Source organism: Erythrolamprus reginae, chromosome 13 (genome assembly GCF_031021105.1).
Source record: "Erythrolamprus reginae isolate rEryReg1 chromosome 13, rEryReg1.hap1, whole genome shotgun sequence".
NCBI classification, from domain to species: Eukaryota; Metazoa; Chordata; class Lepidosauria; order Squamata; family Dipsadidae; genus Erythrolamprus; species Erythrolamprus reginae.
In genome coordinates this window covers 2,412,409-2,430,405 of record NC_091962.1, presented here as the reverse complement: position 1 = coordinate 2,430,405, position 17,997 = coordinate 2,412,409, and the positions used below count along the sequence as shown (strand labels likewise).

The window sequence follows — 17,997 nt, the reverse complement described above, 5'->3', positions numbered from 1 at the left end:
TTGCAAACATCACAGCAATTGTCAAAGCATCTATGTGGCTCTCCATTGGCTGAAGACAAAGTGGTTGGGGGGGGGGGTGAGGAGAAAAATGTGTAACTCTGTGGGGAAATATTAGTTCTAGCCTGACTTTACTGCAACTCGCAACCTTTAGTAAAGGGAACCCAAATGTAGTCAAGGGTTTTTCTTTCCTAGGAGCCCTGATTGGGGCAGGTCTGACACTCTTCTCTGATGAAGATGGACAGATGAGTAGGAAAATGTAAATAAAATGCACTTTGACTATCTATTGCTTAGCATGTTACACAAACTCACTCATAGCAATTTGTATACCACAATTATAGCTTAGTGTGCAATTGTGGGTTTTTGTGCCAGTACCTAACACAGCCACCTTTCTGGAATGCATAGCTGGAGGGATATAAAATTCCCATCCTGCAATGGCTTCAGTTGACATGAAAAAGCCACAATCCAATCTGACTATGGAGATTTTCAATCATGGCTGTCCCAAACATGCTTTTCCAAAAGCCAACTAGATTTTTTCTTGGGGCTTTTTCCCTTGAAAATGTTTCAGTTCTCAACCAAGAAGCTTCTTTAGTTCAATCAATATTGAAGCATTTTCTTGGATGAGAAATGAAAAAAAAAATATTTTTTTTGAATATATTTTATTGATTTTCATAAAATGGACAAAACTGACACACATACATATAACATAAAAGTGGGGTTGTATCTTCCCCGCTTATTTTTGAAGTAAAATTTCAATACAGAAAAAGAATACATTTAAAAAATACTTAGATTCAAACTTATTACTTTAAATGAAAAGAAGAGATTTGTTTTCCCTTACATGATAAATTTTCATACATAAACTAATTCTAACATAACTCTTAAATCATCTCAATGCTATTTCTAACGTAAATCTTAAATCATATCACTGCTAAATTTTTAAAGGGGGGGGGGAGAAACCCCAAGGCACTTCCGTTGCCTTTTGGAAAAACACCTTGTAGGGGCGAAGGGCACAATCTAAGCCCTTTGCCTTCCCAAAGAAGGAACACGGTTGAATTCTACCAACACCCCACCCCACCCCACCGCCCGCTTAAAAGCAGCTCTTCTCTGAGATGCGAAGAGGCTTGCTGGCTTTGCTCCTTTGCAAGCCATGTGCCGGGGTCTATTAAAAGACCTCACAGTGGCACCAGCTGCCAAGCTTTATGGCCACAACCCAAGCATTCCAAAACCAGGAAACGGGACAGATCAAGCCATCCAGACTGTGCCATATAGTACATTCAACCACTGGCATCAGAAGCAACCTTTGCAAAGTCATCCTTACAAGGCAAGTGTCAAAACCTTGACTAGAGATTCATGTCATGGTGTGTTGCTTTTTTGAGGGGTGGGGAGATACCTCTAGCTTATTGCTTATTTGTACCATATGTCACGTTTCTACTTCATGGTTGTATCTTTTCTTTAATGTACACTGAGAGCACCTGCACCAAAGACAAATCCCTTGTATGTCCAATCACAATTGTCCAATAAAGAATTCTAATTCTTCTAAGACCTCTGGAAAATAGGAGCACAATATCCTCTCAACCAAAAACCGAGAATGCTTTTGGCAGGACAAAAGAAGGAATAGAAGAAGAATTAACTTGGAAGAAGTTGAAGGAACTGCGTAAAGTTCTTGGGAACTGTCTGGGAAAGGAATCTCCACAGAATCAAGGAGGGAAGATGCTCAGTAGCCTAATTAATACCACTGAGCACATGTCACATTTCTCTTGCAGGCCGTAGCAGCCCTGCATGGCAAACTGGCAAATCGTGGAGTAGGGTTTATAGGTGGATTAGTGGCCTGTGGGTTGCCCGCCCCCTAACATGCCCTCCAGACTCCTCCAATCTAGAGTCTAAAAGAGTCAGACTCCATCACTGTCTATGAATAACAACATAAACTCTGATGTGTTCAAGAGGGGAAAGTCAAAGAAGCTTATAGGCTAGTTTGAGTCCCGAGACTGCAAAGGAGAACATTTGTAGCTCAGGGTTGAAATGAGGAGTCTCTGAGCTAGATGTCTCATGACCCAACTAGGTGATATTATCAGTGCTAGAAGGAAGGGGGTTGTAAGCAGGAGGAGTACAACAATCCTAGGTACTCTGTGAGCTTGGTTGTTTTCTTGCAGACATTTCATGACCTAACTAGGGAATATTATCAGCACTAGAAGAGAGTGGGGTTTGCAAGGGGTGGGGGAGAAGGAAAACTGTGGGGTCCTTGATACTCTCTGAGCTTGGCTGTTTTCTTGCAGATGTTTCATTACCAACTGAGTCATGAAATCAGGGCACCAATGATGTTCTCTAGTTTGGGTAAAGAATGTCTGCAAGAAAACAACCAAGCTCAGAGACCCCCAAGATCCCCTTCTCTCCATAACACCCTCTCGCTTTTTAGCATTGATAACGTTCCCTAGTTGGGTCATGAAATGTCAACAAGAAAACAGCCAAGCCCAACAGACCACTCAGGATTCCTCCTAAGACTGTCCAATTCCCCCTTCACAGAGGCTATGACAAAAAAAAAACATTATTGGCTGCTGGTTTGGGGCAGGCAAGCAGTAAAAGGGGTGGGTGGGGTGCTAGCTGGGGCCAATAGGGAGGTGGTTTCAAATGGGTGGATGTCACGCTGGTGAGAGAGTCCCTGCAACCCTCAAAAATTTCAGAGCAGATGGAGGCAGCAAGAGCTGTAAGATATACACACACACAAAATATCTAGTATATATCTAACATGTGTACATGTGTATGTTACACACACATACATATGTCTATTATATATCATGCATGCGTATACATATGTTACACACACACACTATAGATCTAGTATATATACCATGTGTGTATATGTATATATATTTGCATATGTGTGTGTGTGTTACATGTTTCTGTTGAATTTGAAAATTAAGGGAGATGAGGATAAATCCAGTGTTCCCTCTAATTTTTTTGCGGGGTGGGCGGAAAAGTATAGTGTCTGAGCGGCAGTCCCTTCGGGACTGGGCGGCACAGAAATAATAAATAAATAAATAAATAAACAAACAAATAAATAAAAAACCCACCCTGTTTTGCCTCAAGAGAATTTCAAAATAAAATACTGTACTGTGTGTCTATAACGGTGAGCTCATAATAGGGCAACTCTATCAATATCAAAATGCCACTTAAATAGTTGAGCTAGTTTCAAACTAGATTTTGATTTTCTTTCTCTCTTCCTTACTCCCATTCTTTTTCTTTCTCTTTTCCTTCCTCTCTTTTTTCTATCTGTTTCTCTCTCTTCCTCTCTCTCTCCTTCCCTCTCACTCTTTCCCTCTCGGCTTCTGGGCAGGTTTGGAAAACTCTGAGTTGATGATGATTTTTAAGTGAGCGATTGCTCACTGCTCAGCTTAGAGGGAACTATGGATAGATCTATATATATGTTACACGCACACACACAAAATATTTAGTATATATCTAGTATGTGTGTGTATATGTTACACACACATATATACCTATTATATATATATAATACATATTGTTTGTGTGTATATGTTACACACACGCATACATGCACACTATAAATCTAGCATGTAGTATGTACTAGATATATAGCATATACCATAGTATATGCCATATATGTAGTATATATTCATATATACTAGATATATAGGAAGTTCTCCACTTAATGACCAAAACTAACCCACCCACCCCAATTGATGTTGCTAAGTGAGTTTTAGCCGCAGTCTTACAGCCATTCTGAAAGTTAACAGTCATTAAATAGATCTGGCTTTATCTCCCAGGTCTCAAAAGGGGAATTCTGATACCTCCCCACCCTACCTGAAGAGGACACCGCAATGCTAATCAGTATGAGTGTCCCTATTTCGATCACGCAATCCCAACAGTCCTTAAGTGTGAAAAACTGGCTCTAAGTTACATTTTTTTCCTAACCCTGTTGTCACCAAACGGACCACTGTAAATTGAGGACTACCTGTAGTCATGAGTGCGCACGCTCACACACACTTACACACTCTGCAACACTTGAGAATATTCAAGGGGAGATTGAATGGTGTAGGGACTCCTGCTTAAGTGGGGGAGAGCGGGGAGTTGGATTAGATGACCTCCAAGGTCCCTTCCAACTCTAATAAATAAAAACACCCTTCCACTGGGAATAAGGCGAAGATGAAACCCATCATCCCCCCTCTGCTGACTAGGAGGGACCCACGTGCCCTACTCCACCAGGCCTGCTAGGGATAATGGTTTCTGGGGTCCCGCGGGCCAAAAAAAGGGGGCATTTCCCCCCCCCCATTATCCCCCCTGCGGTGTATGGGAGGCAGGGAAGGTCTTTCTAGCCGCGGGGGATAATGGGTGCTAGAGTCCCGCATGGTTTCCACGCCGGCCCAAAAAAGGGGACATCCCCCCACCGCGGTGTATAGGGGCAGGGACGGCCTTTCTAGCCTGCGGGGGATAATGGGTTCTGGAACCCCGCATAGTTTCCACGCGGGCCAAAAGAGGGGGTCATGAGGCGTTTATTCCCCCTCCCCCGCGGTATATGGGGGCAGGGAGGGCCTTTCTGGCCTGCGGGGATGATGGAACCTGGAGCCCGGCGTGGCTCCACGCGGGCCCAAAAAAGGGGCCATGAGGCGTTCATTTTCCCCTTCTCCCGCGGTGTATGGGGGAGCCATTCCTGGCCTGCGGGGATAATGGGACATGGAGTCCGGCACAGCCGTTTTGGGGCCGTTCGCTCACCGGTAGAGCCTCTTGGTGTGGAGAGCCTTGGCCTCCGGCTCGCCGCCGCCGCTTCCGCTGCCTTGGCTCATGGCGCCCGGCAGGCCTGAGGCCCCTCAGCACCCCCTGCCGCCCCGCCAGGCCCGGCCCGCCCCTCTCGGCCGCCGCCTCAGCCCGGCCCTGGAGCGCTGCTGCTGTTGCTGCCGCCGCCTCCGCCGCCGCTGCCCTGGAGCCTCCGGGTCCTGCTGCCGCCAGCGGCCCCGCTCGGCCGCCATCGCGCTCCGGCTGCCCGCCGCCGCTTATGTCCCCTCAGCCAAGTCCCGCGAGACCGCGCCCTCGGGTCTCGCGAGAGCTCCGTGGCAGGAGACGAGGAGGGGGGAACTCTCGCTCCGCGCGCGAGCGGGAGCTGCGTCCCTTTCGGACCTCTCGCGAGGGCTGAGAGACTCATTCAGAAGGCTGAGGGGAATCAGGGGCAGGGTGGGCAGAGTTGGCTCTTCTATATGACGTGTGGACTTCAACTCCCAGAATTCCTGAGCCAATCATGCTAGCTTAGGAATTCTGGGAGTGGAAGTCCATATGTCATAGAAGAGCCAACTCTGCCTACCCGTGATGGGTTTCAACATTCTTGCCTTTTCGTTGACTTTTTTTTTTCTCCCTCCCCTCCCCTTTCTGGACAGGCGGGAAAAACAGCAAGCAGTGTTTCCCAATCTTGGCAACTTGAAGACATTTTCATATCTTTCATATCTTCAAGTTGCCAAGGTTGGGAAGCACTGCACTAAAGGAAGGGGAATCTCCCTATGCAACTTCCCCCAAAAATATATTTTCTCATATTTGTTATATGGTGCAATATATATCCATATCTACTCTATTATGTATAACTATTTCATTTCAATACTATATCTCTATCTATCATTGTCTTTCTCTCAACTCTATATCTATCATCTCTTTATCATCTCTCATCTATACTATAGCTATCATCTATGTATCTATCTCTTGTCTCTATTCATCTACCTATCTATCAATCATCTCTATCTATATATCATCTATATCTGTCATCTATATCTATCCATCTCTCATCTATATCATCTCTATCTATTTATCCCTCATCTCTATCTATCTATATCTATCTATCTATCATCTAATCTATCTATCTGTTGTGGTTGGCTCTGGCCCAGCTCCTGCCTCAGGGAATGGAGAGATGGATGCAGGGGAAACTTCAACATGTCACAGGCCTGTGTTATTGCCGACAGAATCAGTTCAGAGTTCAGTTTCCTTGGACGAAGAAGAAGGTGGGAGTGACTCGGCAGAGGAGGGCTTGGCACACAGCCCAGGCAGTCAATCTTCCTTATCTTCTATAGCTTCAGATGATGACATTTTGGACCCACGCAAGCGCAGAATTATGCGTAGAAGAGACCAAGTAAGAACATATTACAAGAAATAAGGGAGGCCACCTGTGTTTGGGTGGGGCTCCAGTAATTAGGGCTACTGATATAAATAGCAGCATGTGGGTTTGCCCATTGTGGAAGAATATCTGTTGCAGTTTCGTCAGGAATCTTGTGTGCTGGACTTTGATGCTTTTTCACACCTTTGAAACCAAAGCAGAGCAGTGTGTGTGTGTGTGTGTCTCCCTTCGTTGGAAGAAGAAGGGGTGTGAAGTTTCTCCCCAACTGCGGGCTAAGTACTTAATGACTACTTAAGGGAAATTGTACAGACTACCTGGTTGTTTTGGGAAGAATGCTCTTTGCAATACAAAAAGAGTGCTTACTTTATTTTGACTTTTGTGATAAAGAACATTGTTTTGAATTTTCAAACGTGTGTGTGTGTGTGTCTAAAATTTGTATCCTTGAATTTTTGGGAATTTACCAAATGTTGAATTTACCCCTGCATCCACCTCCCCATTCCCTGGGGCAGGAGCTGGGCCAGAGCCAACCACAACACAACCAATGCAGACTGCAGAGTGTTGGTGTAACATGGGCATACCTAGGGAAGCCCATGATTGCTCTCGCAGCTGCATTCTGCCCAATCTGTAGTTTCCGAACACTCTTCAAAGGTAGCCCCATGTAGAGAGCATTACAGTAGTCGAACCTCGAGGTGATGAGGGCATGAGTGACTGTGAGCAGTGATTCCCGGTCCAGGTAGGGCCGCAACTGGTACACCAACGCTATGATTCTGTGAGTCTATGAGAGAGATAAAATGATAAGAGATGAGATCAGGGGTCTCAAACTCGCAGCTTCCAGGACAATAGTTTGCGGCCCCCACCTCAATATCAAAATGTAATGTTGGTGCGGCCCGAGTTTCATACGAATGTAAGGTGACCACAGGGTGGGGACAACCCCAGATTGGCAAAGCAAGTAGCCCCAGGAAAGCCAGGGTGGCGCAGCAGGTAGAGAGCTGTACTGCAGGCCACTGAAGCTGACTGTAGATCTGAAGGTCAGCGGTTCAAATCTCATCACCGGCTCAAGGTTGACTCAGCTTTCCATCCTTCCGAGGTGGGTAAAATGAGGACCCAGATTGTGGGGGCAATAGGCTGGCTCTGTTAAAAAGTGCTATTGCTAACATGTTGTAAACCGCCCTGAGCCTAAGGAGAAGGGCGGCATAAAAATTGAATAAATAAATAGGTAGGTAGGTAGGTAGGTAGATGATAGATAGATAGATAGATGATAGATAGATCAATAGATAGATGATAGATAGATAGATAGATAGATAGATAGATAGATAGATAGATATAAATAAATGCCACCCGCCCCGCTCTTCTCTTCCCCATTAGAGGGTGGTCAACTCGAGGGTGCTTGCGCGAAGCAGGCTTTTTGGGCAGAAAGTGGTTCTTCCTCCTCCTCAGTTGCGAAGCCCGCTTCTCTTTTCCCCCTGCAGGTTGCTGCCACCGCCGGCGCCCCCCCCCCCGCCCCCGGCATGTCAGAGAGGCTCAGCAAGCTGACGTACCTCATTGTGGCCAGCGCTGCTGCAACAGGTGAGGCCTGCAGGTCTGGCTCTCCTCCTTGCCCGCCCGCCCGCTTCTTCGGCTTTTCCGGGCGAAGGCGATGGGTCCAACTGGTGAACAGAAAGGCGAGGTGGGTGTTTAGATCGGGGAGGGTGAGGTGTCTCTCAACCTTGGCCGCTTTAAGAGTTATGGACTTCAACTCCCAGAATTCTCCAGTCAGCTATGCAATGGCTATTCCTCAGCTATGCTGGCTGAGGAATTCTGGGAGTTGAAGTCCACAAGTGGCCAAGATTGGAGACCTCTGGTTTAGGGAATCGCCTCTGAAAAGGCGTGTTTGATTGACATTTGATAACATTGGAATGATTTTGTAAGAGCTTTTCTTGTGGAAAACCTGATGCGGCCCAGCCTCACTCAGACTCTACCTCCAGCGGCCCCCAGGTAAATTGAGTTTGAGACCCCTGGATTAGATAGATAGATGATAGACAGACAAGACAGACAGAGGTGGATAGATTATAATTGAAAAATGGAGGTGGATGGATGAATGGATAGATAAATAGACAGACAGGTATGATAGATAATGATAGATATGATAGAGATGGAGCGATAGATGAGGTAGATATGATAGAGATAGACAGAGCGATAGATTAGGTAGGTAGGTAGACAGAGAGATAATGATAGATATGATAGATAGATATGATAGAGATAGAGCGATAGATTAGAAAGATAGATAGATAGATAGATAGATAGATAGATAGATAGATAGATAGATTAGACAGACAGACAGACAGACAGATAGATGATAGAAATGGAGCGATTGATTGATAGATATTGTTGTGGTTCAACCTGAGGCTGCTCAGGGACCGGCTGTGTCTCTGCTGGCTCCATGCCCGGAGGAGGATGACAGCGAAGAGGAGGGGACTGAACAGTCGGATGGGGGAGAGGAAAGTCAGGAATGGGACGAAGGAGAACAGCCAGTAGCTTGGAGTCATTAGGTGATGACGCACAAGCCGTCATTGACATGCGACAGAGACGTTCAGATCAAAGAAAGGAGCAATTAAAGAAGTATTATCAGCACTGAATTAGGAACAGCTGGGCTTGGTTGTGGTCATCCTTAGCAGGGTTTAAAAGGCAGGCAAGCCCTTGAAGCCATGTGGAGTGTTATCAATTGGAGTTACGGTGTCTTGCTTTGTTCTCGGCGTCTCTGTTCCTGGCTTGTGGCCCAGCAGTTTGGAAGACCCGTGGGAGGTGTAGGTCTGCTATCTACAGCCGCGTATTGGCAGCAAGAATCCTGTATTGCTGCATGGACTTTTGCCTTCGTGGATATATCTGAAGATACAGCATTTTCCTGTTTGTAAGGACATTTTCTGTTACCTGTGTTTTTTCTTGAATTTTATAAATTGCCTTTGCCTTTTATCGGTTTGTCTGGCTTCTCTTTTTGGGTTGGTATTGGCTTCAGGAGTGACCCAGACAGAACAGATATGATATAGATTAGATAGATTAGATAGATAGATAGATAGATAGATAGATAGATAGATAGATAGATAGATAGATAGATAGATAGATATGAGAGAGCGAGAGAGATGGGTAAGTAGGTTGGATGGAAGAGAGAGAGGTGAGTGAGAAAGAGAGTTGTAGGTGTTCCAACTCTGGATGTTTCCTGGACAACCATTTGCCATGGACAGGGGGTCAGATTGGAAGACCTCCAAAGTCCCTTCCAGCTCTAGGACTCTATGATTCTGTGAGATGACAAGGAGTCCCCCAAAGGTTGGGTTCACACAACCCACTCAGCTAAATCAGAGGAAGATGTACAATAGCTCCAGCCTCCATGCAACCGGCTCATTTAAATGGCTTCCTCTTTAAGCGGCTTCGTTTAGATGGCTTTGTATCGTCTTTTTAATTTATACCCGTTTTATTCTAAGGTAACTGTATCACTGAAATCGGTTCCATAAAAAATTAACAAAAGTTGTTCTTGTTAATGTGAGAGGGGTGGACTTTTGGGGGGGGGCTAACGTGGTTCAAACACATTTTTGTGGCAGTTTGTGGTCCTGAACAAAAGCAGGTAGGGTGAAGGTACCATATAGATCAGAAAAGCGATTAAGAAATTAGGAGTGGTTATCCATTAAAGAAAAAAACTTGCCATTAATTAATGAAGAAACTGTGGCTGGTCAGTTTTTTTTATTAAAATATACTTTATTAGGTTATATAAAAAAACAGGGAAAGGGGGGATGGGAATACAAAAAAGAGAAGTAGGAGTGGGATGGGGTAAACAGTATTTTTATACAGCAGTTTACATATATTGTTGTACTGTATATACATTCCAAATATTTGTCTATATGTAATTATTTTGTATTCATACTGTATTCTTATTTGGATAATCTTATAATTGTAGTATTTAATAGTCCGAGGGTGACGTGGAAAGGAAAGATAGTTGGAGGTGGGATAGAAAAGAAAAGAAGAAGGAAAGGAAAGAAGGAGAAAGAAAGAGAGAAAAAGAGAGGGGGGTAGTACCTGCAAATTAGCAGGCATATGGATTAGTTTGATTATGTTTGTTATTTTTGTTAGTAAGAAGTATTTGTGAGTTATGATATTAGTAAGTTATTAATAATTATCAAGTGGATTGAACTCAGACAGAGATTGTATTGATTTTGGTCCGAATTTCTATTGTGTATATCTTTATTTTGATTTATATTAAGAGATTTTGATTGGTTTTTGTTTTATTGTTTTTAAAGTTAGATAACCACCCGAACCATTTCTCCCAGGCCTTGTAGAACTCTGAATCGTTTTTGTTTTGTATTTCCATTGTTATTTTTGATAGTTCAGCACATTCCATAATTTTACTAATAATGGTTAAGTTTGTCGGAGTGTCTTCTTTTTTCCAATGCTGTGCGTATGTTAGTCTGGCGGCCGTTAGTATTTGAATAATAAGGTATCTGTCTTCTTTGCTTAGTTTCTGTCTAAAAATGCCTAGATGGAATAGTTCTGGTTTAATTGTAATTTCTGACAGTCTCAAAATGGGTGAACAGTGCAGTCAGGCGGTAGGGAAAGCAAGTAGGATGCTTGGCTGCATAGCTAGAGGTATAACAAGCAGGAAGAGGGAGATTATGATCCCGCTATATAGAATGCTGGTGAGACCACATTGGGAATACTGTGTTCAGTTCTGGAGACCTCACCTACAAAAAGATATTGACAAAATTGAACGGGTCCTAAGACGGGCTACAAGAATGGTGGAAGGTCTTAAGCAGAAAACGTATCAGGAAAGACTTCATGGACTCAATCTGTATAGTCTGGAGGACAGAAGGAAAAGGGGGGACATGATGGAAACATTTAAATATGTTAAAGGGTTAAATAAGGTCCAGGAGGGAAGTGTTTTTAATAGGAAAGTGAACACAAGAACAAGGGGACACAATCTGAAGTTAGTTGGGGGAAAGATCAAGAGCAACATGAGAAAATATTATTTTACTGAAAGAGTAGTAGATCCTTGGAACAAACTTCCAGCAGACGTGGTAGATAAATCCACAGTAACTGAATTTAAACATGCCTGGGATAAACATATATCCATCCTAAGATAAAATACAGAAAATAGTATAAGGGCAGACTCGATGGGCCATGAGGTCTTTTTCTGCCGTCAGACTTCTATGTTTCTATGTTTCTATATGACCTGGTCCATTATTCTTTTGATTTGTGTCCAAAATGTTTGGGCGTATGTACAAGTCCAGCACATATGATAGTATGTTCCCTGGTTTTCTTTACATTTCCAACATAGAGATGATACGTTTGGGTACATTTTAGAAAGCCTAGCTGGTGGAAGGTGCCATCTGTATATCATTTTGTATAGACTTTCCTTGTAGGATACAGCAAGTGTCATTTTATAATTAATTGTAAATATTTTTTCCCATTCTGTAAGTTTTATTGTGTATCCAAAGTTTTGTGTCCATGCAATCATGGGTCCTTTAACTTGCTCTTCTATAGTATCCTGCTTTAATAGATAGCTACATAATTTAGAGATCATTTTTATGTTAGATCCAAATATTATTTAATCGAGAGGATTGGTGTTTTGAAAGCCAAGTGTACTTTTGTGTTGTTTGTATTTTGTGTTTATTTGTATGTATGTGAACCAGTCTATAGGTACTCCGTTGTCTTCTAATTGTTATCTAGTGAGGAGATTATCATTAGAGTCTAGCAATTTGGAGTAGGTTATTATTTTTTGTACTGAAAGAGGGGTCTGGTAAGTAAGAGATTCATTTGGGGATAGCCATTTTGGAAGTGCTAAATAATGTTTTTTTTTTAATCTGTTGCCATGTAGATATTAATGTGTTTCTAATATAATGGTTTTTAAAGTATTTTGTTATTTTGTTTGGTTCTACCATTAGGAATGTGTGCCATCCTGATTGTAAGTTAAATCCTTCTAGGGAAAGCAATCTTGTGTTTTGTAGTGTTATCCAATCTTTGAATTTAGTTAAAATAGTGGCTTGATAGTAAAGATAAAAGTTGGGGAGGCCAAAGCCTCCTCTTGATCTGTGATCTTGCAGATTTTTTAACTTTATTCTTGCCTTTTTTTTTTTGTCCAAATGAATTTCCGAATTAGTTTGTGTAATTGTTCAAAGAATGACTTGTTTAATTTGATCGGAGCTACCTGAAATAGATATAGATATCTGGGGAGAATGTTTGATTTTATTGCAGCAATCTTACCCATCAGTGATAATTTTAAATTTGTCCATCTATTTAAATCCTTCTGTATGTCCTGTGTGAGTTTGTCGTAATTATCTTTTTTCAAAGTACAGTTGTTCGCTGAGATCGTAATGCCCAAATATTTGGGGGTTTTCCCACTATTTTTACATTAAGAGCTTGCTCTAATATGGAGTTTTGTTCTGGTGTCATGTTTTTAGTTATAATTTGGGTTTTGTCTAGATTAATTTTGAGACCAGTTATTTCCCCAAATCTATGGATTTCACTCATTAAAATATGGACTGATTTAAGAGGATCTTGAATTGTGAATACTGTACTATGTCGTCTGCAAAAGCTTGGAGTTTTTTTTATTTTAAGTCCATTTATTATTTTTTTTTATTTTATTTCCTTTTTTATTTTAAGTCCATTTATTTGCTCATTGTTTCTTATATTTTTAAAAAATGTTTCTATAGCTAATATAAAAATTAAAGGTGCTAAAGGACATCCCTGGCGTACTCCTCTCATTACTGTTATTCTGTGATAGTTTTGTTAAAAAGTATTTTTGCTGTTTGTTGGGAGTAAATAGATTTTATTAGGTTGATAAAGTTGTCTCCAAATTTCATGTGTTCTATTTGTGTTATGAAATATTCCCAGAGAGAATCAAAGGTCTGTAAACATGAGCGCCAGTGGTTTATCACAATTTTCGTTATAGTATTCTAAGGTGTTGAGTATGGTTCGGGTATTATTACAGTACTTATATTTCTTTTTGGTAGAAATCCGTTTTGATCCGGATGTATAATGTTGTTTAATATATTTTTGAAGCGTTCTGCAATTATTGATGAAAAAATTATGTAATCCGTGTTTAGTAGTGAAATTGGTCGGTAATTTTCTAAATATTTTTTATCTTTATTTTCTTTTGGTATGGTGGTAATGTAAGCTTCAGACCATGTTTTCGGAAGCTTGCCTTGTTGTAGTGCCTGAATACAGTGATCCCTCTATTATCGCGAGGGTTCTGTTCCAAGACCCCTCGCGATAATCGATTTTTCACGATGTAGGGTTGCGGAAGTAAAAACACCATCTCCGCTTGCGCGCCCTTTTTTCTATGGCCGCGCATGCGTAGATGGTGGAGTTTGCGTTCCCCGCCGCCCACGCAAAGGGGAAACCCCGATTCGGCTCCTCGCTGCTGCTGCGCTACCGAGCAGATCAGCTGCTGGGCGGCCGAAGGAACCTTCCCTGGGTCTTCCCCCTCTTGCTGGCGGGCGGGCGAGCGGCGGGCATCAGCGAGGAGCCGGGGTTTCCCATTTGCGTGGGCGGCCGGGAAGACCCAGGTTGGGGGTTCGGGGGGTGCTGGGAAGCCCCCCAGGCCGGCTGCGACCTTTTAAAACAGCCGCGCCGCTTCCCAGCTGACTCCCGAAGCCAAACCCGGAAGTGGTTTTTTAAAAAATTAATATTTTTTTTAAAATCGCGATATAGCGTTTCGCGAAGATTGAGATCGCGAAACTCGAGGGATCACTGTATATAGTTTTAGCATTATTGGTTCTAGTATGTCCTGGTGGTGTTTATAAAATGGCCAGTTTAATTTCTGTAGGAGTGATATTCCCATTTAGTTTTGTTCTTTCTTCCTCTGTTATGTGTAGTGTTTTGTTTAGAGCTAAGTATTTCTTAATTATCTGGTTTGTCTGAGTTATATAGGTCCTGATAAAATTGTTGTATTATGTTTTCCTTTTCTTCTGTGTTTGTTTTCAGTAGGCCCAAGTTATCGTAAAGAGATTCTATGGCTTTGTCGGCTTTTTGTTGCGCCAATTTAAAAGCCAACCATCGACCAGGTTTATTAGCGGATTCAAAATTTAGTTGTTTTAAAGTTTTGTATTTGGCAGTGAGTTGTTGTTGAGTTTCTAGGTTTATTTAATGTTTTATAGTTTTGATTTTAATTAGTGTTGCTGTATCATCCGGATATTTCCCCCTTGCCCATGTTATTTTGCCATTTGATTGATTGACTGTGTGTCTGTTTTTATATATATTGGGATTGTTTTATGAATTTATTAATTTTAAATTGTAATTAGATTGGTGGGCATTGGATTTGTTATTATGTACTGTTTTTTATTATTGTTGTGAGCCGCCCCGAGTTTGCAGAGAAGGGCAGCATATAAATCCAATAAATCTAATCTAATCTATATTGCTGTAATGTTGTTTCTGCTTCCTGTAATTTAGTGTTGAGATTGTTAAGTTTCTCTCTTTTTTGTTTATTGGTGTAGGCTGAATAAGATATATATATTCCACGTATATAGGCTTTCATTGTATCCCAAACTACCTGTAGTGTCGTGTCTCCTTCACAATTAATCGTTATAAAAGGTGGTAGTTCGTTTTCTATTTTAGTTTTGAAATGTTTTTCATTTATGGTGGAGTAGTTCATAGTCCATCTTTTGTACGTTATGGAATCCTGGTTGTTGAGAGTATGGGATTGTGATCAGCCCAAGTGGCAGGTAGGATCCTTATTTCTCCTGTTTGGTTTATAATATAAGAATTGGACCAAGCCATATCTATGCGCGACCAAGACTTGTGTGGGTATGAGAAAAAAGTGTAATGTGTATTTTCCGGGTGATGTGTTCTCCATATATCCTTAAGCGCAAATTCGTATGTTAGATAGTCAAATGTGGCTGGGAGGGGTTTTCGAAAACAGTGGTGTTTGTCTTCGTTTTTATTGTGTATAGCGTTGAAGTCACCCATTATAATAAAGTTTGTTAAATTCAATTCAAGAATTTTTTTGTGTAATGGTGTGTAGAATTCTGGTTGATTGATAGTGGGTGCATATATTCCTATTATTGTTAATTGTTCGTTTTTTATTGTTATTTTGGCTGGTCGGTTTCTATATCAATTAGGAAATGACAACTGGTCCTTAAGTAACCAAAAATTATTTTTTATTAATTAAATTTTTAAAACGGTCATTTATGAATGAAGTAACCTCAACTTGTCATTGATTAAATAATAAAACATTTAGGACTGGTAAGTATAGATTAATGAAGTCTACGGAGAGGGGCGGCATACAAATCTAAATAATAATAATAATAATAATAATAATAATAATAATAATAATAATGAAGAAACTCCAACAGTCATTGTGACATTATGAATGGCCAACTGGTCGTGAATGAATGAATGAAGAAACTATGAATGGTCATTAATTAATTTGAGAAACTACAACTGTTAACTGATCAATTAAAACAAGTCTCCCCTCATTCTCCATCATTAGTGCAGGAGGTCCAGACGTTCTGTCCAGAGAAAGATATGGACCAATCGTGTGGCTGCCAATCTCAAGTCTTCATCTCAGCCCAGCCCGAGTTCGGATCCAGCCCTCTGGACACCAACTCCACCAGCTGGCCTGGCTGGAGCATGAACTGCAGCATTTCCTGAGGTAGGTGTGCAACCAGCTGGGCATACCTGGGGGCCAAGGAGGGAAGAAGAGCGGAAACTCCTCCCCCCTGTTGTGGTTGGCTCTGGCCCAGCTCCTGCCCCAGGGAATGTGGAGGTGGATGCATGGGAAACGTCAACATGTCATGGGCCTGTTTTGTTGCCGACAGAGTCAGGTAGTGCAGTTTCCTCGGGCAAAGAGGAGGGTGGGGGTGACTTGGAAGAGGGGGGCTTGGCACACAGTCCAGGAAGCCAATCTCCATTATCTTCGGTTGATTCGGATGAGGAAGTGTTAGACCCAAGCATGCGCAGAATTATGCATAGAAGAGAGCAATTGCAGAAATATTACAAGAGATAAGAGAGGCCACCTGTGTTTGGGTGGGGCTCCAGTAATTAGAGCTGCTGATATAAATAGCAGTGTGCTGGCTTGGCCATCGTGGAAGATTATCTGATCGTTGTTCTTCAGGACCGTGCCTTGCTGGTTCCCGACTTTGTTGATGGATGGATGGATGGATGGATGGATGGATGGATGGATGGATGGATAGATGGATAGATAGATAGATAGATAGATAGATAGATAGATAGATAGATAGATGCTAGATGGATGGATGGATAGATGGATGGATGGATGGATAGATAGATAGATAGATAGATAGATAGATAGATAGATAGATAGATAGATAGGTTTCACGACTTTGAAACCAAAGCAGAGCAAAATGTTTGTGTGTGTGTTTCACTTCATGGAAGAAGGAGGGCTGTGACATTTCTTCACCGCTGCTAGCTAAGTACTTAAGGACTGCCTAAGGGGATTGTACAGACTACCAGGTTGTTTTGGGACGAGTGCTCTTTGCAATACAGAAAGGGTGCTTTGTTTCTTTTGAATTTTTGTGATAAAGAACATTGTGAACTTTCAAGTGCGTGTGTGTCTGAAATTTGTACCCTTGAATTTTGAGACTCATACCATAGAGCCCGGCAGAACACCCCCGAATCTGAAGAAGTGGGGCTTGGACAAATTGTGTATTGCCATATATGAAATTGCTGACGTGAGCAGCCGGACTTGGCGTAGGGCAGAGGACGTAAGAGGAAGCTCAAGTAGAGAAGGGGGCACCGAGAAACTTGGATGGGTGCTCAGTGGGAAACTGGCAGCTGGAATGAAGGCAGTTCGAGAGTAACATAGAGCCGGGGTGGCGCAGCAGGTAGAGTGCTGTACTGCAGGCTGCTGAAGCTGACTGTAAATCTGTAGGTCAGCGGTTCAAATCTCATCACCGGCTCAAGGTTGACTCAGCCTTCCATCCTTCCGAGGTGGGTCAAATGAGGACCCGGATTGTGGGGGCAATAGGCTGGCTCTGTTAAAAAGGGCTATTGCTAACATGTTGTAAGCCGCCCTGAGTCTAAGGAGAAGGGCGGCATAAAAATTGAAAAATAAATAAATAAATAAATAAACTAGGTATCGTGATTTGTCTTAGCACATTTATTAGGGATAAATTATGAATCCAATTGAGACGAGTCCAGGTAGATTTCTTCTGTGTGCCGGTCAGGTCATTGTGAAGCTCTGTCTGGTGCCAGGCATTGGGGTAGGGTGGCAGAGATGCCCTTGGGGGTTGCCATATATGTTCACAGGGCCTCCTGGATGCTCCTGGTCCATAGTTCCCTCTAAGCTGAGCAGTGAGCAATCGCTCACTTAAAAATCATCTTCAACTCAAGAGTTTTCCAAACCTGCCCAGAAGCCGAGAGGGACAGAGTGAGAGGGAAGGAGAGAGAGAGGAAGAGAGAGAAACAGATAGAAAAAAGAGAGGAAGGAAAAGAGAAAGAAAAAGAATGGGAGTAAGGAAGAGAGAAAGAAAATCAAAATCTAGTTTGAAACTAGCTCAACTATTTAAGTGGCATTTTGATATTGATAGAGTTGCCCTATTATGAGCTCACTGTTATAGACACACAGTACAGTATTTTATTTTGAAATTCTCTGAGGCAAAACAGGGTGGGTTTTTTATTTGTTTGTTTGTTTGTTTATTTATTATTTCTGTGCCGCCCAGTCCCGAAGGGACTGCTGCTCAGACACTATACTTTTTCGCCCACCCCCCAAAAAAATTAGAGGGAACACTGTCCTGGTCCATTTTATTTTGACGAGTCCGGCGGGAAAAGTCAGCTGCCCACAGCCATTTGGAGTCAGGGAGCCTCCTAAATCGGTGTCTCCGACTTGGCGACGTTGAAATGCGGGGACTCCAACTCCCAGGATTCCCAGCCAGCTTGCCCAGATGGGTTTGGCTCAGATTCACGGGTTG

At 42.4% G+C, this 17,997-nt stretch overlaps 1 protein-coding gene across 1 annotated transcript in view; it reads right to left on the bottom strand.

Moving 5' to 3' along the window:
* Positions 1-5,009, bottom strand: part of SMG5 (SMG5 nonsense mediated mRNA decay factor) — a 120,494-nt gene extending 115,485 nt beyond the window's left edge. Inside the window, exon 1 of the mRNA XM_070766660.1 lies at positions 4,726-5,009. Within this exon, the coding sequence (XP_070622761.1) occupies positions 4,726-4,796 (71 nt within the window). The 5' untranslated portion in view covers positions 4,797-5,009. The remainder of the gene's footprint in view (positions 1-4,725) is intronic.
* Positions 5,010-17,997: the final 12,988 nt, after the last annotated feature.